At 37.9% G+C, this 24,593-nt stretch overlaps 1 protein-coding gene across 25 annotated transcripts in view; it reads right to left on the bottom strand.

The window, feature by feature from the left end:
• Positions 1-24,593, bottom strand: part of SVIL (supervillin) — a 134,108-nt gene that overhangs the window by 16,837 nt on the left and 92,678 nt on the right. For 14 of the 25 annotated variants that reach the window (XM_051609457.1, XM_051609463.1, XM_051609462.1 and 11 more), the window contains 12 exons: positions 23,928-24,180; positions 23,249-23,272; positions 21,879-22,365; positions 20,104-20,323; positions 15,058-15,175; positions 10,997-11,074; positions 10,351-10,419; positions 5,582-5,732; positions 2,917-3,006; positions 2,747-2,833; positions 1,552-1,729; positions 1,097-1,269 (listed from right to left, as the gene is read on the bottom strand). In XM_051609457.1, the coding sequence (XP_051465417.1) occupies positions 1,097-1,269; positions 1,552-1,729; positions 2,747-2,833; positions 2,917-3,006; positions 5,582-5,732; positions 10,351-10,419; positions 10,997-11,074; positions 15,058-15,175; positions 20,104-20,323; positions 21,879-22,365; positions 23,249-23,272; positions 23,928-24,180 (1,928 nt within the window). The remainder of the gene's footprint in view (positions 1-1,096; positions 1,270-1,551; positions 1,730-2,746; positions 2,834-2,916; positions 3,007-5,581; positions 5,733-10,350; positions 10,420-10,996; positions 11,075-15,057; positions 15,176-20,103; positions 20,324-21,878; positions 22,366-23,248; positions 23,273-23,927; positions 24,181-24,593) is intronic. The other 11 variants (XM_051609468.1, XM_051609466.1, XM_051609467.1 and 8 more) reach the window with 6 other exon arrangements.

A 24,593-nucleotide genomic window follows, 5' to 3' on the forward strand; every position in this document is an offset into this window, starting at 1 on the left:
AGAAGTTGGAGTCAAAACACACACACACACAAAAATATTTAAAAACGTGTTGTTACATAAAAAATTATTCCCCCCATTATTTCCAGTTTCTCTCCTTCTCAATAGCAACAGAAAAATGAGGTTGAACTCAGATTAATTGCCAGTCCAAAAGCTTTGTCTGTTTAATAGTACTAAATTTCTAAATATCATCCAAGAGTAAACTGTCAGTGTCAGAATTATGTCACTTGGCAGAAATACCAACTTTGCTAGGAAACATCTTACCCAATGTTTTCTGAAGTACTGTGTAGATCTTAAATTCCTTAGTCATGTTTTACTGTGAACTCAAAGCCTACGTTCTTGGCTACTTCTGCTTATTTCTCAACCAAAGACAAAGCACTTGATGACTTCATAACTCAGAGAAATGCTTCTCATCAAATGGCAACAAAGTATTACACACATAATTAGTGTTTTCATCATACAGGCAATGCTTAAAGATGATCTCCCTTTGTTCAAATGTAATAAGGAAAATCATACCCCAAATGGTAAAATTGCCTTGACAAACTTTTGAATAATTTTTACAATAATCTCTTGCTATCCTTCCAGTTGTTAGAAGAAACCAACGTCAGAAGTAAAATACAAAGCTCTGAGTACTGATCCTTTATAAAAATTAGTATTTGGGAGTCAAGAAGGCTAAGTCCAGTTTCTGAGAGACAACTAGGACCCAAAACTGAGGCCAATGAATCTGAACAAAAATTCACCTATTCTTGCAAGCTTCCCTCCAACATAACATAATGCTAGATCTGCTTTCCTTCCTCTCCTGTCCTCACCCTGCAGGCAAAGTGGCACTGTCTCTGCACAAGGTGACTGTCCTAAAAATAATTAAACCTATGCACAGGATGTGGCTGTAGGTAGTTTTCCCTGAGGACGCACACACATCCTTCTCTCCAGACCTGCTAGACAGTCTACATTCAACCTCAGACCTCAACTAATTTATTACCTCTCGGAGAATATGTTTCATTCCTTCAGTTGTAGTTTTTGTGTTGGGATAATTGGTTTAGTTATGTTTTTAATTAGAACAGCAAGACAATGTCTTGTACAAATCATCCTGTTAGCTTACTTTTTTCTACTTTCATTCGCTTTGACTCCATGAAGGCAACATTCAGTCTTTGTTCAGTATATTCATGAAGAATATCTTCTCTTGCTGCCAGCATTTTCAGTGGGTTTCTTGAGGACTGGACTCTGCGTGTAGGCCTAACTGCACGTTTGTGTTCTGCTACAGAAGATATCAACCTGAAACACAAGCAGTGTGTAGAATTATCAGTTAATTTTCCTAGTCCGAATCATCTAATTACAAGAGATTTGCTTTGATTTTGGGTGTGACATTTGTTAGGAAATCAGGATCAGTTCCTTGATTCAGGTAAAAGAGTGACTTCAGAAATATATAGAATAAATGGACATTCCCAGAACTATGACATCTACAAGATGACTTAAAGCTGAACATTTTGGCCACCGTCCCCATGTCTGCATTTGTAACAATGGGGGGGTGGGGAAATAATACAAGGAAGATCTTACTTTGGTGCAGAAGGATCAAAGATGGCATCAAAATCCTCATCAAGATCCAAAGGCACTGAGGAGGAAGGAAAATCCACATGGCGATAAAATTTGGAAAACGTTTCATCATCATCCAGCTTCATCACCTCTTTCACAGATTTCCCTGTAACTGTCAGCACTGTCTCTTGCATCCCAGCAACTGCAGGAAAAAAAAATCACACAATAAATAATCATACTAGAGTTTCTAACTCTAGAACACATTTTTGGGGGTGGTGATGTTTTGTTTTTTGTTGGTGGTGTTTTTGTTTGTTTGTTGTGTTTTTTTTTTTAAATTGATGGAATTTGAAGGAGAGATTATAGAAAAGTCTGTTGGAAAAGACCAATAAAACCAGAATGTAAATGCTACTCACATGCAATAGTTGTTATTATAAAACTGTTGGGAAACATTGCTGAAAAAATATGGCATTATAAAAAATTGGGTTTTTTGGTAGCATTTTATGGTCTTGCATATTCTACCTTGCCTCCAACCACATAATCCTTCCTTTGAAAAGATCTACTGGAGCTACAAGTTGAAAAGTTACTATTTCAGACTCGTGAGCATGGCTCAATCATTACCCTATGCTAGTGCCTCCTTTGCTGAAATGTGATTATGTTTGTTTATGGTTTTGACACTCTAAAATTATAAAAGGATTTTTGTCTTATAAGTGAAGGACAGATGTATGAGATGGAAACACCAGAGGACTTCAGACAGCTTCATAAGTAGCCAACAAGCTGTATGAGCTGCTACTGAGAGTCAGTTTTCAAAAAAGCAAGAAGGTGAATGAATTGTGCGTGGGAGCAGCTTAGTGTCCTATCTTGATTTTCAGAAGATTAAACTACTTTTAAAGCTGTTTCACTGTATATGGCAACATGGTTCAGACTGGCTGTGTCCTTTAATCGGTTTTGCTCACAGGATCAATGTGTACATTGTATATAGAGAAGTAAGAAAGTTACTTTGGCATTCGTGATTTTTTCTATTGTACATTTGTAATACAATAGCATAAGGCTTTTTTGTTAAAATTTAGCAAAGACTGAATCACACAAATAAACTGTGTGATCAGTAACTGCACTCTGAACAAAGAAATATTCAGTTTCTGTTACCAGATATTTTAACTAAGAGGTACTTTAAGTGATTTACTAAAGTGGATACACTGACAACTTTGGTAACTCTACCAACCTTTGTTATTCAGCCTTCCCAAGAATGACTCCAACTTGTCAAGCTTCATATCTGATTCCAACTGCATATCAGGCCTGGCTTCAATTTCTAAGCAAACCAAAAAGTAAAACTTGTTAAATTACAGGAAATAAAAAAACCCTGAGCATATTTCAGCCATTTTTATTCCTTACCTTCCAAGGGCTTTGTAACTGGAGTGTTAGACTTCTGACGGTTACTGAAAGGGGATGCTACTGGTGTTAGGGCACTTGGAGAGGCCAGTCCTGCAGAAGAACACAGAACATGGGAAATGCAGTGCTGGGTGAGTCCAGGGGAAGCTATTTAGGGAAAGCAGATGAGCCTGGCCAGTCCCTCATACTTCCCCAGCCTCCACAATGGTCATAATATTAGGGATGGGAGAGTGTACTGCCCTGCCTGCTCCTTACATCAGCAGCAGCCTCAGAAACTGCCCCATTGACAAGAACAAAGCTTTGTTTCCAAGTGTCTGAAAGCAAGCTAACAAGACACATGCTTTCTCTTGAACACAGTCATTTTGCTTGTTTTCAAGGTAGCAGCAGTTCAGTTGGTCTACATTTTGGACTCCAGTTCTACCACAAGCCACATTTTAAAAACATGCAACTGTTCTGAATAAAAGGATACAGCTAGTAGGGAAACTACCAAGACCTTGATTGGCACTTTCACAGCTCCCACCCCCTCACATCCCTTTTCAAATTGAAACCCACCTCCATTAATACACATAGCAGGATGTGTCTGTCCTGTGAACACTCTCCCTGGATTAAGCAGTAATTCTTGGGCCCTGTTCATTTTTAAGAGCACTTGGAAATGGCAGTAGAAATGGAAGTCACAGAGTCCCCACCATATCAAGAACAACTCCCTCCTTTTTTGTACTCTCCTCTCTCCTTTTCAGTAACTATCATAAAGCAATTTATTCTGGACCCAGTGGATAACATTATTTGTTTTCAGTTCTCCTCATGTGAATCTACGTTGTTCCAGTAAGAGAAATGGCCTTCTATAGGTTTTGTGGTTTTTATTAGGTAGAAATGAAGAATTGCATCTATTACCTCTTGTTGCCTAGACTTTCAGTAAGTGGGGAAACTGTCATTTAAATCTTCGTCTAATACCTATTTTCCACTTAGCCATAGCTTACTAATTACTGAGCCACATACATTCAAGCCGTTGGTTATTTTGATCAGATTAAACCCATATTCTGCTGGAAGAATATACAATGACCACGTTTCCCCTGACTTTATTGCAACTCCTGGCAAGTCCTAATTGTCAAACACCAAGATAGACTTAGAATATAATTAAGCAGCTTTTCTGCAAACTGTTTTTTTCCCTGTTACCTAAGAGACACAAAATTCCATCAGGTTTTAAGTCAACCAATAAAGCCTTCGAGATGTATTTGCAAGGACACAGCTCTTAAGCAGCTCTCCCAGGACTGATCTACAAGACCACATTGAGAACAGCTTCAGATGTTACTAAAGGATCATCTTCCAATTAGGACCAAAAAAATTCTCAGCCATAAGAAGCAATTAATATACAGCATTTGTGCACATGTATATAACAAGGATTTAATTTTGCATTACTTTCTTATAATCTCTTAAATTAAAAATTCATCATGATAATTTATTATTTTAAGCAACAATAATAGCACACATCTGAATAAAATCCCACTTGAGCTACTTTCATCTATGTCACTGTCACCGGACTACCTTGCTTCTCCAAAAGAAAGATCTTAGCACCTAAAGAGATCCTTCCAAGGTGTTAGGTTTTTTCCCCATTAAAAAGAGCTAAAGCTCTCACCTTCTATTCCTTTCCAAAGAACAAACTATTTGGCAAAAAAACCCATGACCAATCTCAAAAAGGAGTCTGTGGACAGCTGAACAGTTTTTTTTTGGCGACCTCCAAAATAGGTTAGTCTTTAAACACTGACCACTGGCATTTCTAGCAGAAAAACAGTGTGAGCAGCAGTTAAAATATGTTAGTAATGGATGTAATTCCTAATATAATTTATCTGCTTATCTGCCATCCCACATTTTTTTTTTTTTGGTGGCTGGCACTTAACTCATGGTTCATGGTTGTTGTGTTTAATAACCAAGTTCTTGTAACAAAACAAAATTTAGTATTCATTAACCACATGACATCAGTTGTTCTCATTGTCCCGGGCATACTGCTTGAACATCTATATTTTTGCCATGTAAAGTCTTCAGAGACTCCTGTCCAGTTCAGAAGAATGACTGCGTCTGGAAACAGTGACTGAATTAAAGAGATCCCAAAAATGTCAACATTGCTCCCTTATCATTTCTACTCCCTGGTTCCAGGCAGAAATCTTTGCCGTGATTTCTTCAGCCAAACACAGTATTTCAAGTTGTTGTCCAAAACAGCATCCAAAAAAATAACACGTGTACTAAATATTCCCAGTGATCCTAGGAGTGGGGAAAGTGCCAGCAATAGCAACAACTGGATTTTGCAACTCTTTTCTAGACAGTGCACCTGGGTTTTCAAATGAAGAATAAATAAGAAAGAATAATCCAGCTGTGCCTTCTGGTTTGAATTGGAAGGAAAAACAAAACACATGACTGTTCAAGTGATTGACTATCACCAGTCACAGAGCCCAGTTATAACTGGATGATAGTGCAACAGTGCAGAACAAATTGGATCAATACACAAGCCACAAGAAGCTAGAGTGAACAGTGTCATGACATGATACTTAGTTGAAGATAAACAGTCCTCTCTTGCTAAACATAGATGCTGGTTTTGCATATCTTTAGCTTGGCTTTATTTTGAGTAGACAGATAAGCAGTGGCTTATTTATATTAGGATCATTTTATCACTGACCTTTTTTTACCATTCGGCCAGCTACAGTGAACTGTGTGGAGTCATTGGCTGCTCCTTTACCCTTGGACTTCCAGGCTTCTTCACGAGCTGTAATCAGGTGTTTCCTTTCTTCGATGGTCATCTGACTCTCCTGGTTATCTGCCACTCTCTGCTTTTTTGGGGGGGAAGAGAGAGATATTTAAAAAACAGATAAACTGACCAGGACATAGCAAAGGACTGGCTGAACATTTTAACTGCTAGCTGTAGAGGGAAGAGCACAGGAGAAAAGTTACTAAAGGAAACTCACAGACACAGCTTAGTGACTCTGACTCTAAGGAGCTCCATTATCTTGCTGCTCATTAGACAGTGAAGATAAAGTTTTGGTCTATGCTCTTTGACCTTTTCTTCCAACTACCAGCCAAGACAAATAGCATCTCTCTAGGCAAAGCAAACTATTAACTCAGCGTGTAAGTTTCCAGACCTTGTTCTTTTGAAGCATGACTTGCTATACTAGTGAGATCACTAAAGTGACTTTCAGCAGATGTTTTCAAGTGTGCAAATCTGCAGGTGTCACCAGGAATAACAATGAACTGTAACCGTGATTTCTGAATCACTCTTACAGTAAATCAATTCGCCAGGTAGGATTAGCAACCTTATCTCTCCAGAGGCTGCTCACTTTAATTCCTGGGTCAGCTTGCTCTACTGACTATTTTTCCAATGACTGTGATAATCTCTTTTTCTTCTTCTTTTTTTTTTCCCCTCTTTCCTTTAGGTCACCCTCAGCTTTCCTTACTTGCTTTAGAGGTAGTAGCCAACAGCTTGAGTGATTAGGAGCAGCTAGGTACACTAAATATCTTAGTGCCCTCATAACACAAAGGATTGATGATGGTACATTAGATGGGAAAGAAATTGAATTTACATATTCTGCTGCAGCTAAGGCAAGCCAAAGAAACAATGCTTCAATGCACTTATCTTCAAAAAGTAGCAACATGTCAGGGCTTCTACTGCACAGAAATAAAGTATAAAAGTATTTTTAGGGCATGGGACTGTCAGCTCTAGAATTACTTCCAAGTTGTGTGCCATTTGGTATTTTTCTTTACAACCTAGCTGCTAGAATTGAAAAAACACATGAAAAATCTACAGCTTTATCAGAGCTCTATCTCATATAACCACAAAGGGGAAATAAGAAAGGACTCAAAAGCTTGTGAACATAAACACTCTTCTCTGTTTCATGATACATTATATAAAAACTGTTGTGACTGCAGAGGACACACTGTACCAGATTTTGTAGCTTTTAGCATTTATTAGGAACAGTAGCCTTCAGCCAGAAGAGTAAAGACAAGCCAAGGAGTGGCTTGTATGAGGACTAGGACATGAAGGCCCTCCAGTCCTTCCTCTGCTTCCATGTACCTCCACAGCCTTCTGCAGTAAGCTTCCTCTCAGTTTTGTAGGAAAGACAGCTGGGCAACCAGGCACTGTGACTGCAAGTCATAAAATCAAGATAAAGCCTCCTGATTTTTCCCTAGAATTCTGAAGCATTCAATAGAAATAACAAGATCCAAGTCTATTCAATACTGCTTCCTCTTCTTTAAAAGCTTCTGAATTCTTTAAATAAAAGCACTGGAAGTAATCTCTGTTCGCTTCCACAAATCTCTACCTAGTCCAATGTCCCAAGCACAGGCACCACTGGAATGAACAGCTGGTAGAATAAAACTAACAGCAACATACTAAAAGAGATCTTGGCAGGAAATTGATATCTACCTAATGAAACCACAAGTGAAATTTCATACACAAAACAAATGCTTTCAAGCTAGTGAGGATGCTGACTTCAATTACGGTATGAGGGAAAGTGAGGGAGAGGCAGTAAGAAACAGTCATATGGATTTTCTGGTATGTATTATTTATATTTTTTTAAGTGACTAGGGACTCAATTTTGAATTTTCTCTCCAGCAAATACCTGATGCTCCAGAGTCTGCAGAGCTACTGGAAATTCTGAAAACACAGACCAGGAATGTGTATGTGTTAATCACTACAAATGTAAATTGTAAGAAAGACCACAAGTAATTTTGGAGCTTTGTCAAAACATGAGAGAAAGTAGGTATCTAAGGGTAGAAGAAAATAAATAGAAGATTTCAAGCTGCTCCATCAAGCAAAATATCCTTGGAGTTCCTAAAAAAAAATAAATCAGACTGAATATGTGTATGTTACAAAACTCAAGAGCAATTCCATATTAGATCTCTCTTCCTAATGCATGAAGACTTCCACCCTACTCTATTCATTGAAAAATTAACAAAAAAAAAAAAAAAAAAGAGAAGCTGTAATTTGGAGCAGTTCAGAAAGCTTTCACCTTTGCCCAATGACAGCATTTATGGAGGCATGAGTTGGTCAAAGCACATTCTGGTTGGGAGAAAATATGGCAAGCCAGGTAAAATTTGACAAGCTTTTAGTGCAAATTTTATTTCCAAGTGAGAAAAGAAAGAGATATGAAAGGAGAATAAATCTCAAAATGTAACTGTCACATTTGATAAGGGGAGCTAATGACCCCAAGAAAAAGCAAAACCAATTTTAGTGTATGAAGAATAAATAAAATCTTACAAAGACAACAGTGCTAATTATGGTTTTCCATTGAACAAAAAAATCATGTTACATTCAATGAAATATTCTAAAGTTGTTATTAAGTACATATGCATGTGGTCATTTCTATCTCTTGTTTCAGACAACTGATACATTCCTAAAATGAAGTGAAAAAGGAAAATGGTCAGAAGAATTGATATCCAACATGAAACTCTGCATTAGGGGAAGCCCCAAACACTAGCAGTGTTTATGTTATTTAAAAAACAACTTTGAAAATGGGAAAACGTATAGCACTGATAAAAGCTCAGATGATGTTAATATTTAGAAGGTAGGTTCAGGTCACACAAGCTGTGTCTTGTTACAGGCACTCATGAGAAGACTGCTGTAAGATAATCAATAAAGAATCAAAGCACAGCCGCCTAATTAATGTAATTCCACATAGCATTATGGAAAACAGGTTTAATCAAAATGGTAGGTTTGATTGAGATAAAGTAGTGATTAAATATGTTAATACAGTTACCCGTGATTTATTGTATTTGACTTAATCACAGATGACATTCTGAGGTTTTTTGAGCAATATAACAATACCAGGGCAGCTTACAGGCTGCAAATTAGTTAACTGACTGAAAAATTCTTTCTAAAGAAATCTGATTGGTCCCAACTTTGAGCATAATATTTTCATACACATGGAAAAAATATACAATTCTGCTGAGAAGACCCTCATGATGACATCAACTTAGAGGAGAATGATGAAGGTAAAGAAGAAATAATCACACAGATAGGTAAAAGGCTAGCAGAAAAAATCTGGTAAACCAGGCATTAAAAAGAAATGTTATTTGAAATGAGAAACAAGCAACAATTGGCCAATTAGGAAGACAGTGAAAGATGAGAAAAATTCCCATGGACAGTTGTTCTGAGCCAATAACCTGTACTTAGCTTATCCAGCTTATCCATTTCCAGCCCCTATGCTTCTACCCAGGATGCTGGCAATTTTGAAAGGTTTCAGGAATAGGCTAAAGCATTTTTTCAAGATTTGGAAAAAATCTACCTCAGATTAAATCAGATGCCTGTTTATCTCTACTGAAAAGAGCTGGGTCCTGCACTTGGGTCACAACAACCCCATGCAATGCCACAGACTTGGGGAAGAGTGGCTGAAAAGCTGTCCAGCTGGAAAGCTGTCCCACAGAAAAGGACCAGGGGGTGCTGGTCGACAGCTGGCTGAACATGAGCCAGCAGTGTTCCCAGGTGGCCAAGAAAGCCAACAGCATCCTGGCTTCTATCAGGGATAGTGTGGCCAGCAGGACTAAGGAGCTGATTGGCCCCATGCACTTGGCACTGGTGAAGCTGCACCTTGAAAACTGTGTTCAGTTTTGGGCCCCTCACTACAAGAAGGATATTGAGGTGCTGGAGCGTGTCCCAAGAAGGGCAATGAAGCTGGTGAAGGGTCTAGAGAACAGGTCTTATGAGGAGCAGCTGAGAGAACTGGGGTTGTTTAGTCTGGAGAAAAGAGGCTGAGGGGAGACCTTATTGCTCTCTCTACAACTACCTGAAAGGAGGTTGTAGCAAGGTGGGTGCTGGTCTCTTCTCCCAAGTTACAAGTGATACAACAAGAACAAATGGTTCAAGTTGTGCCAGGGGAGGTTTAGATTGGGTATTAGGAAAAATTATTTCTTATAGAACTACAATTACAGATCTGAGCTGGGAGGCAAGGTACAAGGAAGTATATAATAAAACTGAATGAGAATTGCATAGATCTGTTGAGACCTTCCAATTAATTCTCCTTGTTTTCTTATGTTTTTCTTTAATTTGTTTCTTTGCTCGCTCCTGCCTTTGCTGCTTTTTTTTTTTTTTTGCCTCTGATCATTTGAAACAGATACTGTTTGCTCAGATCAAGATACAGCATTCTACTTCTGCTCAAAGATAACTTTGTTATGTAGCTCTAGCTGAACAAAGGTTATATTTCTCATTATCTATAAATCCTTCAAAAGTGAGTTATTCAAATTGTTTATGAGGTATGGACATAATTTGGAGGAAAGCTTCACATGAAGCTGCTCTAAGATTTACTGGAAAGGCAGCAGGACTCTGTTCCCAAGCAAACATAAAGTTAGCTCTCTTGCCACAGGTTGCTTCAGAAATGTGCATCTTAGATCTGAATATAATTTTCTGCCTGACTCCTCCCTCCTGTAATTAAATAGGAAGTTTGTTCAGCATTTCACCTTCCGTCTCCAAGGATGACGTTCATCAGAAATCAGAGAGCTTGATTCTTTCAAACTAGTACTACAGACCTTCAGGGAAGAAAGAGAGAGAGAGAGCAGGAAGATGGGACAGTCAGAGAACAGAAGTAGAATGTACCAAGGCAAAAATCCTTTAGACAAGGACTAGGGAAAAGCACTATAGGAAAGTCACCTCTGAACAAAAGCAGCTTGTTTTTTACAGTCAATAAATTAGATCATTTGATGTCTTACAATGTATATGTGCATTACTTACAGAGAAGTCAGGGTACCCAACATTTATTCTAAAAAAAATGCTATGCAGTTACATATTGCTCCTTTTTATAACTTTTTTAACAACTTGCCATTTTTCAGTGTTACGATAAATGCAATAATGTCTCCTTCATTTATTTCTCACCTCCATAGCCTAACAGATACAGAATTTTAAGAAAAGCAACCACCAGGGAAACACAGAAAGTATGTTGAAGAAGAGTACACAACATAGTGACATAATACTATGTTTCTTTAAAGCAGCATTTACCAAGCTAGTTAATCGTTTAAGAAGATTATTCATTTCCCATGTAAAAAAGCCCTGTCAAAATGTGCTTGCTTGAAACTGTGGAGCACTTGAATTGTGCAGACTTTTGCTCACCTGATTAATAGGTAGAAAAGGATGAAATTTATGGAGAGCGGGTATAACGGGAGAGTAAGTAGAAGCATATACAGGTTCCTATGACAAGGATAGAAGCAAAGCAAAAGAGTTAGAAAAGAACTGGACTATGAGAAATGGAAATAGGAGGATCACTCATTTTCCCCTAATTGCTTAAAATGTATTAAATCTAAATATTTTTACCTTCTAGAAATGTTTTCCCTATTGGAAAGTCATAGAGCAAAAATGTTGGCATAATACAACAGCATGTTAATAACCAAAGCCACTCCATGCAGGGATTAAACAAGTTAGTAACAATATCACTGCAACAAAACACAGAATGAAACAGCACAGCCAGAAGATACACTTTTCATATGCTGGTAATTTTTGTTTCTCTTTTCACACAGCATTACATTGACGAACCATGTCAACCACAATGTGAATAATTCCACTGCAAGTTAAATCAGACCCTGCTAAATAAGCTATCTATTCTCAAAAGCCATCTGGAAGGAATCTAAGCCCACAACACTCAGTGAAGGTGAATTCATCATTCTAAACAATGCCTACAAATAGCCCCTCCCTGCCTCTGAGCTGGGCTTACCCAAAGCTGATTAGACATGGCTTTATAATCTATAATTCTTCTTATTTTCTATAGGTTAAAGTAAATGTGGAACATTGCACAGAATACAGGTAGATGCAGCTCATTAGAGTGGCTCGAAATTAAGCCTAATCATTAGAGTTTCAGCTTTGATTAGAACTGGATATGAGCGCTTGTGGATGCCATATATGAAATGGATAAAACTATTATCACAGCAAGAGACTAATAATTTTGTCTAAAGGTCACTTTCTAATGGCTCATCCTCTTTAAGATTTTTTTACACACTTAATCTCTGAGTAATTCTGAATTGACTGTTTAGCCCTAGCCTTTAACATCAATGCTGAGCTGCAATTTGAACTTGCTACAAGAATTAAGTGCATTTCAATGTCAGTCACTGCTTTAATGTAACTGTAATGCTGCTGGTAATCACATTAATTAGGGAGTCTGTTAAAAATGGCTATGTTGATACTAAGGAAGGATTTTCAAGTTAGCTGGTTTTTCTGCCCATGAAGAAAACCCAACAAACTGAAACTCTTCCATCCAAGCTAGGGTGATGAATATAAAAATATACTAAATCCAAAATATTTTTCCCAAATAAAAAGGATTTTTTTTCCCAGTAAGACATTCCTCAGTGTACAGTTGTTCCTCTGATGTTAGAGCTAATCTTTTAGCTCTATGTATCTTTTATCATACATATAAATAATTTTAGAAGTCTCACAGCTTCCAACAAATTTTCCTTCTATGTGCAGCAATCATCAGAAGGAGATGCTGGACCTCCAAGTAAATCTTAACTTCTTCTCTCATCTGTATCTCCTCAAGTTACTTCCTTATTCCCTTTTTCATCCCCATTTGAGATTGCACTGTCAGCTTTTCCATGGATTTTATGGTTTTTCTACAGTCTGGCCTACATATAGACTAACACATTTGGAGAAATATCTCACCAGGAAGACAACTCTGCAGAAACATTTTTACTAGGTGTGACGAAACAGTACTATTTAATATAACTATTTTATGTATAGTATGAGCCTTTCAACTGTTGCTGTTTAAAAGAAATCTAATAACTTCTATTTTATAGAGCTATCCTTCAATAATCAAATCTCCAGAACAATTCAGACAACCTTTTAAAAGGCACACGCATGCACAAAAGAAAATCTAAAAAGGTGTCTGACTACCTTAACAGGAGTCACATACTGCAACTAAAAACTTCAGGCATTATTTTGGAGCAGCAGGGCATGACAGAAGTTTTCACACCCTTGCTGTCAATGCATGACTGCCGTGTGTAGAAACTGTATTTTAACTAGCTCAGTACACAGTAATCAGTAAAATCCCTGCATTTTTCTTGCAAACCAGAGACAGAAAACTCTGAGATTCTCAAGCACATTTTAGTCTCAAAGCTCTTCTACAAATAGAGAATTGTGCCACACTGCTTCATGGTCCTCAAATGATAATAGCAATCACATTGATTAATTATCAATTAATGGTATTTTCAGATTTAAGGGGAGCTGACATGGGGTCTTGTAAGCAGTGTGGTCAGTTAATGGAGCTCAACATTATTTATCATGTGTCATACAATGAATCAGCATGGCAAATATCAATACAGTACAGGAAGTTGTGTATCTAATAAAACTATTTCTTTTTTCTTATACATCCAAGATTTCACCCACTGGCAGACATGCAAATCCTTTGTTTTAGGCTCTAATTAGCCAAGAGCTAACATGAACTAACAGACTGGGTGACCCAGTGTCACAGAAATTCCCACTGCTAACATTGTCACTTCAAAGCTTGTACCCTCCAAGCACTTCATGCTCGCTTACTTGCTTTAAAAGCCCAACTTGTGCTATGATGAGTGAAGCTGCTGCACATGGTAACACAGCAGGGAGGATATGGGTTGTGAGGAGTGAGAGGAGAGAACAAAGGTTTTGTCTCTGCCTAAATCTTGGCAGCTGCTTAAAGCTTTTTCTCAACCCCATTGTCTTTAGCTGGAGTACATTTGTTATCTGATCTCAACAGTTGTCATTTTGGAGACTAGCCTGTTAAAAATGTGACTGCAATTTTGCTTTCCTCCCTGAAACTATTTTTGCTTTAGGACACCTTTCAAATGTGCAACTGGATTTTTGAGCAAGTCGACAGAGCAAAACCAAAACAAAACCCATAAACCAAACTGCAAAAAAATCAGCTTTCTTTCTTGTTTTTCTGTCCAGTTAACACACAAACACCGATGAATCACATGTTCAGGCACAGATTTATCCTCAATAATGATAGACTGTGTAACAACTCATTACTTGTAATATACTAATGGAACAGGAGAATTGTTGTTATTGTTTGCTTATACTATTTAATAGAAGCAGCATTTTCACAACTAAATAATTGAATCCAAAGAGTGCTGTCCCCATTAATAAAATTTATAACACAAATTTTATCTTCATTTGTCTTCTGTGAAAATACTCCTTCAAAAATTGAAGGCTTTTGAAACAGTCCATTTTATCTGACGCTATAGTTTTCAAATTACTAGACTCAAAAGGGAAGCAAGTCTACATTAGTCCTGCAATTTGAACCAAGAGCCCACCTGGAAGCAAATCTCCTAGTCATACTCACTTCCTGTGCTTTGGTTCACATTGCAGAATGCAGACTAAGCCCTGAAGTGCATTCCTGGATTCCCATATAACACCATAGCTGCTTAAGGCAGTCAGGCCACAGAAACAGACAAAATTTAGCAAAAATTCACTGCAGTGAAACAAGCAAGTACTGCCTGGATAGCAGGTGCTCATTGGTAATCATTCTGATTTACAGATTCACTCCAGCTGAGCAACATAACTCACTCAGGTATAGCCATAGCCAGAGTGTGCTAACAATGTGAACTTTCCTCTACACCCTTCTACCTGTCTTCCACTCTCTTCACTAACACTGACAAAACACATAAAATCCTTGTCCAAGTGGTTTTGGCTATCCACAAACACCAAAAGTCATGCAAGATAACCAAAAGCCAAATGGCTCAAGAATACTCTGGTAACTAAGTATTCTCAGTGTTTCTTGAATCTAAAATTACTGCTCAATAAAAAAAAGAATATGCACAGAGACAACAGAGCTTTAGGGATCTGAAATTCTTACACGTTCACCCATACTAAAGAAAATACTTGAACTTAAAAGTTTTAAGCTAATTTCATTGAGGGGGGGTAAGGCTTAAATCATTATACCTGTAATTCCTGAAGCCTTACAGGCCTACTTAGTGATTCATAACCTGCTGATGTAAAGACACTGTAACCAATATTGTGTGTTCCAAGACAGTGAACACCTTCTTGCTTAAAAAGCTGTCATGTTGGAAGAACTGTTTTTTAAACAAGCCTAACAACAAGGGGAATAGCAGGAGCTAGTAGCTAATATTAGGCATGCCTATCTAATTGGATGCATCTTCAAAAAGCTCAAGCATTTCAAGCAAGATGTTTTTTCCAAACAAGGATAGATTTACCTTCTTCAACAGCTGCTCAACTTCTTGCATCTGAGTGACAGACATTTTTGCATACTCCTGCTTTTTGCTGAGCCTGCTCTTCCAATCTTCTTCACCACTCTTCTTCAGCAATGCCAACCTGGGAAAAAAAACCAAACATGTTAACAGGTAGCTTTAAGCATTGTACTTCCCATTACCCTCAAAAGCTACCCCTATTGTTTCCTTAATGCTGCATTCAAGAGAATTTGAAATTATGTTTTCTAACATTAACTATAGTTATTTGCATTTCATACACCTATACAAAGCTTACAAATGAACACCACACCTTTACTGAACATGTTGAATAAGAATCATCTGTCAAAACACAGACATCTAGCTCCGAGGTAGGCACCCCAGTTAATTTGTATAGTCAGTGGAAATGGCCAATACAGTCAAGGAGATCAAGGCACAGTGCAGATCTTCCTAAGTAGACATATAAATAGGTTAGATTAATCACTGCCTTTTTCCCTCCCTTCTGTTGATAAGGCATGGACAGTGACTAGCTCAGGTACGGATGCTTATGATGTAGATGTCCAGTGCTAATAAGGTGAATCCAACCTTTGGTCTCTATTGTACTCATTAAAAAAAGATTTAACAAATTCTTTTCTTTAAAACCTAAGAAGAAGTCTATTCAGCAGGCACACACCAATTAGGACTCATCAGGCACATCAAATGACAACTCTACAGTTACTGCTTTCATTACAACTCCAGTGAATAAGGTTCCCATCAGACTCCTAGGGATCACTTAGTACCTCCTTGCTTAGCTTAGGCATTGCTGTGACACAAAGCAGTAGTACTAATGCTCTAGTAGCCTGCTGCTAACTATACTACAACTGTGAAATCTGTCTGCAAGATTTTACTTGTTTACAGGTTGTCTTATACTTAAAATGTGTTAATCTCAGGTAAGTAGGAACTTCTACAAGTGCTATTTCCTCATCTTGAGCAAAATACTAACTGATACTGACTGGCTCTGGTGGGGACAGCATGTAGCTTTATTTGCTAGAACCAGAACCTATTTGTCCATACAAACTCTGAGGTGATTAGTTTTGGGGGGAGGGGAAGCCAGTTGGGAATACAAGATCTACACAGGCATCTTACCTTCCTCAGAAATTAATATTTCTATGAATTTTCTACCTTTCAGAAATCATTCTTAGTAACCCAAAAATGTGTATCTGCAGTACATGTACAAACAGTTGAATCAGTTAACAACATTTTTATTTTAGTTGAATTAAGTTTTACTACATAACGTTCTTGAATCTAGGGCATTTTAGAAAGTATTATACAAAACCCTTAACCCTATTCATATTTGAACAGGTTGAGTTGTTAAAGCGTTGGCAGCCTATTCTGGCCACAAAATACAGAGATCCTATTTTGGAGATGCAATTACTGTTACCCTCACAGTAAGTCTTGTCCTGGAACTCTTGAGAAGGAAAGGGTAGGACCAAACAGGTCTAGTCAGAAGCCAAGTTTCAGGCAGCTGCTTCCTGCAAAAATCCAGGGTGTGCAACCATGCTACTGACCTACTCAAGGACAACCAATTGGTCCTAAGGCAGTCAGTTGAGAAAAACGGAGAATGCAGAAAACAGTTAATCCACAGAATACAATGGCAGTAAGAATGTTAGTATTCAAGAAAGCAGTTATTTCCTCTCTTCCTGCCCAGGCAGGCAGTGCTGGCAGGCTTCACATTGCCTGGTTGCTTCATACCTCACAGCAGGGATGAGTAGGGGTGAGAAGCACTCACAATAAGGAGCTGAGGCCATGGTCATTGTTTCCAGAACGTATACAAGATTTCACTGCCCAGAACTAATCTTCTGGAGTGCATCCATGCATGTGTGAAACTGTGGAGGAGATCAAGATGCGACTGAATTGCCACCATGCAGTTTTTTTAACCTGACTTTACTGCAGGACCTTTGCCCCAAACAGCTTGGTTGATCAGGAAGAGAAAATTTGTAATTCTAAGACTGCTTCCTTGTCTTTAGAGACTATGTATTCTCCTCTGTCTTAAGAATAAATTCATACTAGCCCTTCACTCTTCACTTGTATATGGAATGTAACAACTCATTCCTTGTGTGAGAAGACACCACCACTTAAAGAAACTTCACTGCTGTGTAAAACCTAAAGCCATGCATTTGCTTTGAACGATGGAAAAAGCAATAGGTTCAGACTAGAGGGCACACTTTTGTATGAATAAAGATGCAAGGACTATTGAACTGGTTTATGCAAGCAAGCACACAAGCTTAATTCCAAGTATACACAGCAGTTGATTCTTTGGAAAGTCTGTAAAAATAAGGTAATTGTTTGGTCTAACCCTTGAATTTGTTCAAGGTCTGCTCCCTACTAGTTTCATTGCATACCTCTAGTTTTCCATTTTTGATAATAATGAATTCATTATTCACTTTCACAGTTCTATTCATACTGCTTTTGGCTCCAAAAGTTCCTTTTCAATCTGAAAAAAAAAGTTTCACTCTTTTCTTGAAAGCAAAAAGCTTTTTATGTATCTGTCCATCTTTGGCAGCTTGCTCTGCATCCTTCTTTCACCTGCTAACGAGACAGAACATCTGCCATCATTGATGACAGAATAACCATCTGTCAGGATGGGCTTAAAGCAAAAAGTTTTCACAGCTGAAGGCATAATGTTGGATTAATACTGAAGGGAAATAGAAACAAGATTTGAACAAGGAGCATTGTATGAAAGACCTTGGCAAAAACCCTGGCAAAAAAGAATGTAAAAAATGACATGTCTTTCTTCTGTAGCAATATGTTTAGTCTCTTAGCTGCTAAGGTTATCCTTGAGACAGATTAAACTGGACACAGGCTTGGCTTTTATACGTACTCCATTGGCTGCACTTGACCAGTTCTTTTCAGCTAAATCATAAATTCTAGAGGCAAATATGATAAGTATCTACTGTAGTAAGTATCTATAAAAAGGAAGCCGACTGTTAAAGGGTGCATAAATTCATCATAGTGTGGACTAGTCTGCATAACAAAATCTTGCTCTGGGGTCAATACATCACAATAAATTGAAGATTAAATTTAGGCTGGGCTCTCTGTGAGAAGGAATGAATGATGGTAAGTGGTCTACCAGAAATCAGAGGTATTGACAGATTTTTAAATGGTGATTGGGGCATGAAGCTGACTTCTAAAGCAGAGCTGAGAGGGTGGCCTTGTAGCAACTCCAGTCTCCATAAATGCACAAAGACAGGTAGTTACACACAACTAATGCTCCATTCAAAGTCCACAACATTCCTCTTCCTGAAAGCAAGACAATTAAAAAACTGTTTCCACTCGTCCTATATAACACATCAGTGATTGGCCCTGGCTGCCTAAAACAAAACACAGCTGAAACTAATCAGAGATATGAGCCTTTGCTCCCTCTCACCTTCTAGCTGCATGTTTCCAGAAGAAGGGAGGATAGGTGTCTTTTATGCCTTGAAATATAATGATTTTCATTCTTCCATAGAATACAGGTAATTCTGAAAATGCCAGGTATGCACTCGCTCCACAAAGATAATATTAGCTCAGTGAAGTAAGTCTTTGTTGAAAATCACTTTCATCCAGATCAGCATGCATGCATCCTGCCCAAATAACATTACATCTGGGGAAAAGCTGTTCCTCCATAAGGTGAAAGAATGTCTGACACAGCCAGAAAAATCCACTGGATGGGAAGTTGAAGTTAGTCAATGTAAGAGGGGGGAAAAATAAAAAATCCAAGGTGGAATAGTTAATCTTCAGCTGAAATGTTCTTCTAGGTTTATGAATACTTGGCATCAGCTGTAGCCAAGCAAACAAAAATTACTGGTTGTAGTTTTTTAATTCTGGACCAGGTAGACTATTGTGGTACTTTGGAAGACTCAAACGTTTTTATACCAGCTGTGCCATTTACAGACATTTTTGAGCTCAGAATACATACATTCCTGACAAGACAGCAGGTATTTTCTTTTCTCAGCTTTGGGACAGAGAGACAGTCTTGGAGGCCTAACGAAAACGATTCCAGATTGTGAGCGTGACTGACACTCTTTAATAGCAGTTCCTCAAGAGATCAACTCAACTGGAACAACAAACTTATGACTGAAACAGCTGCTAATCCTTGGATCTTCCCTCCAACCTCTTTTTCCTTACCAGAATCAGGGAAGGCAGATAATTTACCACCTATAAACCAGAAGTTACTAATCTGAAACCTTATCTGCCCAGACAGTTTTCATTTGCATAATTTTTATTCAGAGAAGGGGACAGGGTGGTCGGATGAAGGTTGCTTTAAGCAAAACGACAGTAAACTGGAAAAGTTAAATTCATCCTTCAGAAGGAGGACCAAGTTCATACTCCCAAAGTTTTAACTAATTTAGAATGACTTTTACAAGTACTACAGCAGCTATTGGAGCTTCAGTTTCAAACTCCTACTGTCTGCACAAGCACAGAAGACTTAATATTTTGTTTCAGATCAGAATGATCTTGGGTTGGAAAAAATATTTTTAATACTCTTCCAAACCTCTCCAATTTATTATCCTTTTAAAATTCCTACAGTGAGTTCCTAGAAGTTACAATGGCAACCACGTTATTTTTGAAGAGGGAAACATCACAGAGTCTAACCCTTACTCCCTGTACTCAGCTTATTTAAAAGAGACTACTCCCATAGACCAACAAAAGCTTACTATTAAAAAAAAATAATCAGATTATACCTGTGGTAATTCAAACCAGAACCCAGGGAAGTATGTTGAGTGTATTAGTATAACTGTAACTAGAACATGTATTTTTACAACTTTCATTTTCTGAATTACTTACTGATTATTCAGGTGGCTCTTTCAAAATCAGATTATCATGTTCTCTTGAACAGTAATTCTCATTCACCACCATCTGCTTTATAAGCATGTCAGGAAGATTTGCTGCAAGTTTCTGCTGCTAGTATTTCATATCTAATAAAGCCTAATAATCACTTAGTTTTTTCAGAAACAGGTTTAAAGCTTCTTTTTATACCACGAGTCTAATAACTGCATTTATAGAGATAATTTTTTAAAAGTGGAATTTAAGTACCTTTCCTTAATTGACATCGTTTTGCTGGAATTATCAAGGATATCCTCAGCTGTTTGTGCTTTGTTCTCTCCAACGGAAAACATCTCACTGGAATTCTTATAAAATTTGCCTTCCAGTTGTTCAGAGAGCTCCTGCAGTCTAGAAGATGCCGCAGTTGCAGTTTCTGAAACTGTCCTCATTGCTGATGTGCTGGTGAGTTCAGAAGTTGGCTCAGCGTGGTCTGCCCATTCAAAAGAGGAGTGCTGAATTAAACTTAGTGCTATTCTCAAATATATTTTACATTACTAACACTGAATCAGCAAATCTGTTTTTTAACATTCAAATCACATGCTATCCTAACAGAGAAAAAATTTCTGGCTGAGCTAGAGTACAAAGATTTGCCCATTTGTGACTGAAGTTCACATGAAGCCACAGAACAACACGTTCAATACACAATTCTGAACTTCATATGGATGAAGCACAAGCTGCTGCTCCTGTCATCACACCAACAGGAAAACAAATGGGCAGATGAAAGTGAGAAGGAAACAAAGAGTAGGGGAAGGGAAGCATACAAAATTTAAACAAGAAATTAACTTATTGGTAAAGGAGTTTAATGCATAACTAGCAAACTAAGAGGACATATAATAGCTTAATAAAGGTATTATTGCCTAGGAGAGTGTTGGGGGCTTTTTTGGTTTTGTTTTTTTAAAGCAGTAATTAAACTGTAGGAAAAACTGCCTTCATGAAAGATACATACACCACTACATTTATTCTTAAGGAGTTATAAATGATCTTCAATTTTCTTTTTGAAATTTTACAAGCACAACATCCCCCTCATACATGACTGCTCCTGTTTTATCCCAGTCTCCATCTCCCCTGCAGTCACCAAAAGTGACAGAAAGGACAGAATGGACAGTATTTTTGAGAAAGACAGACAGAACTATATGTTTTTTCCTATGCCTGTTAAAAGATCATGACATTAAAAAAGCCCTAGCTTTACAGGGTGAAGACAAAAAGGCTTCTAGCACTACACAGTAATGTGGTCCTGTACCCCATCATAAACCAGAAAAAAACCACAACATCCTTCTAAAACCAGTGCTTTATGCAACGACCAAATTGATCAATTATTTCCAAAGCACTTTATCCAACGATGGGTGAGTTTACTTATTAAGTTTGAATTATACTGTGCATACAGAAATGCAATTGCTCTGAGAATTACTTGGTTTGTGTTTCATCATCACACTGAAGAGAAAATAGTAGTTTTGCAAAATTAGTTACCTTAAAATTATCCACCACTAGCCATACATGTACATATGTAGTTAATACATGACTACATATGCACAAGAAGGCAACTTGAGCAGACACTTGACCCAGAACAGCAAGTTTAGCTTGCTCAGCATTCTAGAGAGCAGGGGCAAGGAGAAAAGAGGCAAGGATAAATCTTAGCTTCAGCATATAATACCAATTCTTTCAAAGTAAGAAAGTCTGAATAAAACTAGGCCACCTTTAAAGGCTGAAGGATTGAAAGAATAATAAAGATAAAAATGTATTAGTAAAACTTAAGATTTCACAGGTATTTCTCTCCCTTTAAGCAGTGTTAAAAGAGGAAAAAATAACCAGCCCTGATAATGCTTTTAACAAAGATGTTTAAAACTAGAGAAACATCATGGTTTGCTAAATGAGACTATGCTAATAGCAAGTACATACTGCACCTCTTTGCAAAGTCTTGCTTTTCATAACTCTTTCCAAGTCTATCTTTTCTTCAAAGGACTGGGCTGCTTTGACTTGCCATTTACCTTGTGAGCGAGTATCAATTTCCTTCTGTTCAAGAGGCTGAAAAAGTGCTTGTGAACTAAACAGTTCCATGCTGCCCTTCCTCAGGAAGCTGTGTGTTGTCTCTTTATGGTAGTCTCCTGTTTTTCCAGAAACAGGATGTGTGGTTTCTTCCTCAAAGGATCTGTACTTTGTAATTTCATTAGCTTCATGTGCTAGAAACCTCTTTCTCTCTTCGTCATGCTTCTTTGATGCTCTGTTGCTTTCTAGTGCTTCCACTGGGGGCTGCCACTGTTCTGGCTTCTGTGTGCGTTTTCCTGAAGAGTCTAAGTTTTCTGCCGAGGACTGGAATCTCAAATCAGCTCTAGTGGCAATGCTTGCATTTCCATCAGCAGCTGCCTTCGCATGCAGGTCTCCAGAGTACAGTGGAGAAAGGACAGATGCCATTGTTGAAACCGACGTTGCAACTGCAGTTGACAGGGGAGTAAGTTTTCCACTCTCATTTTGTACCTATGAATAATAACAACAACAAAAAAAACCAAACCAAAACAAAAAAGACGTAAAAGCTCTGAAATAATAAATTACTGAAAACAGTCTAATCACATCAGCTCTTCAGAGATGTGCTTCCGTATGAACACAATGCTCTGTAAATACAGACTAGAAACAGATAAGGAGGGCAACAATGCCTCTATAATTTGGCTGCAGATGGGACTATTCCACCCAGGGAAGAAACAACTGCATGTGAACAGCAACATCTTTAGCAATAAAAGGTGTATGTGTAGCATGCAACGTGATGTTGTGCCAGGACTCCGTGAAAAGGCTCATACTGACATGGTACTGTGTAGCACTGAGGGAAGAAATTAGTTCAGGTTCCAGAACACTGGATGACATGCCATGTGCTGGGGCTAATCAAGTCTGCATCTCAGCAGGGCTAATTAGCTTTGGCACAGCTCTGCTCTCATACAGTTATGCAGCTTTTAGCTCTGGAGTTAGCTCAGTGCCAGAGAGAGACTCTGCTCTGTGCTGTCCTGTGTGGGGAAGACATTCCTCACGCTTCTGCCAAATAAATCATCTTCATGGAGGACTGTTAGTCTAAGACTTTTTCAAATATCAAACCATGAAGCTAGTCAACAGTCTGCCAAATAAATCATCTTCATGGAGGACTGTTAGTCTAAGACTTTTTCAAATATCAAACCATAAGTCTAGTCAACAGCATGCAAAAGGAATAGACAAAAGTCACATCAGTAGGAGGAAATAAATTGAAAACTTAAAATGCACATGCAAATTCCATAAAGCATTGACAACACAGTCATTCATTAAACAAACCAGTTAGCACAGCAGAGACTACTATGCTAGCTCAAAGATTCCAAAGAAAGATTAAGAAAATAGTTACCAGTTTACTCTTTCTCCATTGCATCTATTAGAATTAGAAATTTAGAAAGATCAGCAAAGGGATTTCAGCTTTAATTACAAAATTATGCACAAGATACTTCTGCAATTATGTATTTTGGTAACATAACTTCTAGTTATCTATATTGATAACTTTCTGAATTTCAAAAGTGTTTCTTCTTTTAGGAAAAAAATAAAAATAAAAATCAATGCCCCCTCCCACAGGAAAATGACAGAATATGTCCTGACTAATAACAGAAATATACAGTGCTTTCAGGAAAGAGTCTGGAAGTTGCACATAACAAAGCTCAAAAATTCCCTGAAAGTACATCAAAAGCAGGATATGTGTTACAGTTTTTACCCCTTCAGTCAGGAATTTACTTTCAGAAGACATGCAGTATTCTACCAGAAAAGAGGCACTATGAGAGGTACAGCATGCACTAATCAGGAAGATGATGTACTCTCGAATTACTTAAAAAACACACCAATGAAGCTGGACATTTTAAAGGATATTGTTTCTCAATGTCAGAAGACTGTTTCCTGACATGTTTTTCCTGTGAGTGTGTCATGACCCCAGTGTGTGGCTCAGAGTAAAGAAAAGGCCAGCTGTTACAGCATCTTACTATAAAGCTCTTTGCTCCAATAAAAACAAACAAATGAAAAATTGCTAAGATTGCACTTACCTGCTCAACTTCTCCAAGAGTGACTGGTTGAGTCTGGTAACGAGCATTCATTCTCCTGTGCCTAATATCTCCTCGACTCCTTGTGGATATGGCCCTGGATACTGGTTGAGACAGTTTGTTAAATAAAGCCATCTTTTCTGCCAAGCTTAAGGTGGAAGAATCTGGTTCATCAGACTGATCTGGCCCCATTGCCTCTCTGGCAGCTCTTATCTCCTCTTTAGCTAAAATTTTTTGGTGTGCTGATGCCTGCAAGCTGAAGAAACAGAACTGGAAATGAGTTTTGAAGAAGCCATTTTGAAATTTCAAAATCTCAGTTTGAGAGAAGCAGAAGAACTGCACGTGAAGCACAATAGCCAACGTAATATAGCAGCCTAAGTGGTTATGCAGTGGTTCAACATTGGCATGATGAATTCTAATTCAACAGCTGAAGATTTAAAAAAAGTTAAATTTTCATTCACAAATTCATCTGATTAGAACACAACGATTTTTTTTTTTAAGGGGAACTCAAGAGACTCTTCAGACCAATCTCTCTATACAGAATACAGAGGTATGGAGACACATTTAAGGTGCTGTAGAACAATCACGGGTCCCACAGTGCAAATTACACAATATTCAATTTTATTAGAAAGAATTTGTGAAGAGTACACAATAAAAACATTTAAAAGA

Source organism: Apus apus, chromosome 2 (genome assembly GCF_020740795.1).
Source record: "Apus apus isolate bApuApu2 chromosome 2, bApuApu2.pri.cur, whole genome shotgun sequence".
Lineage (NCBI taxonomy): Eukaryota > Metazoa > Chordata > Aves > Apodiformes > Apodidae > Apus > Apus apus.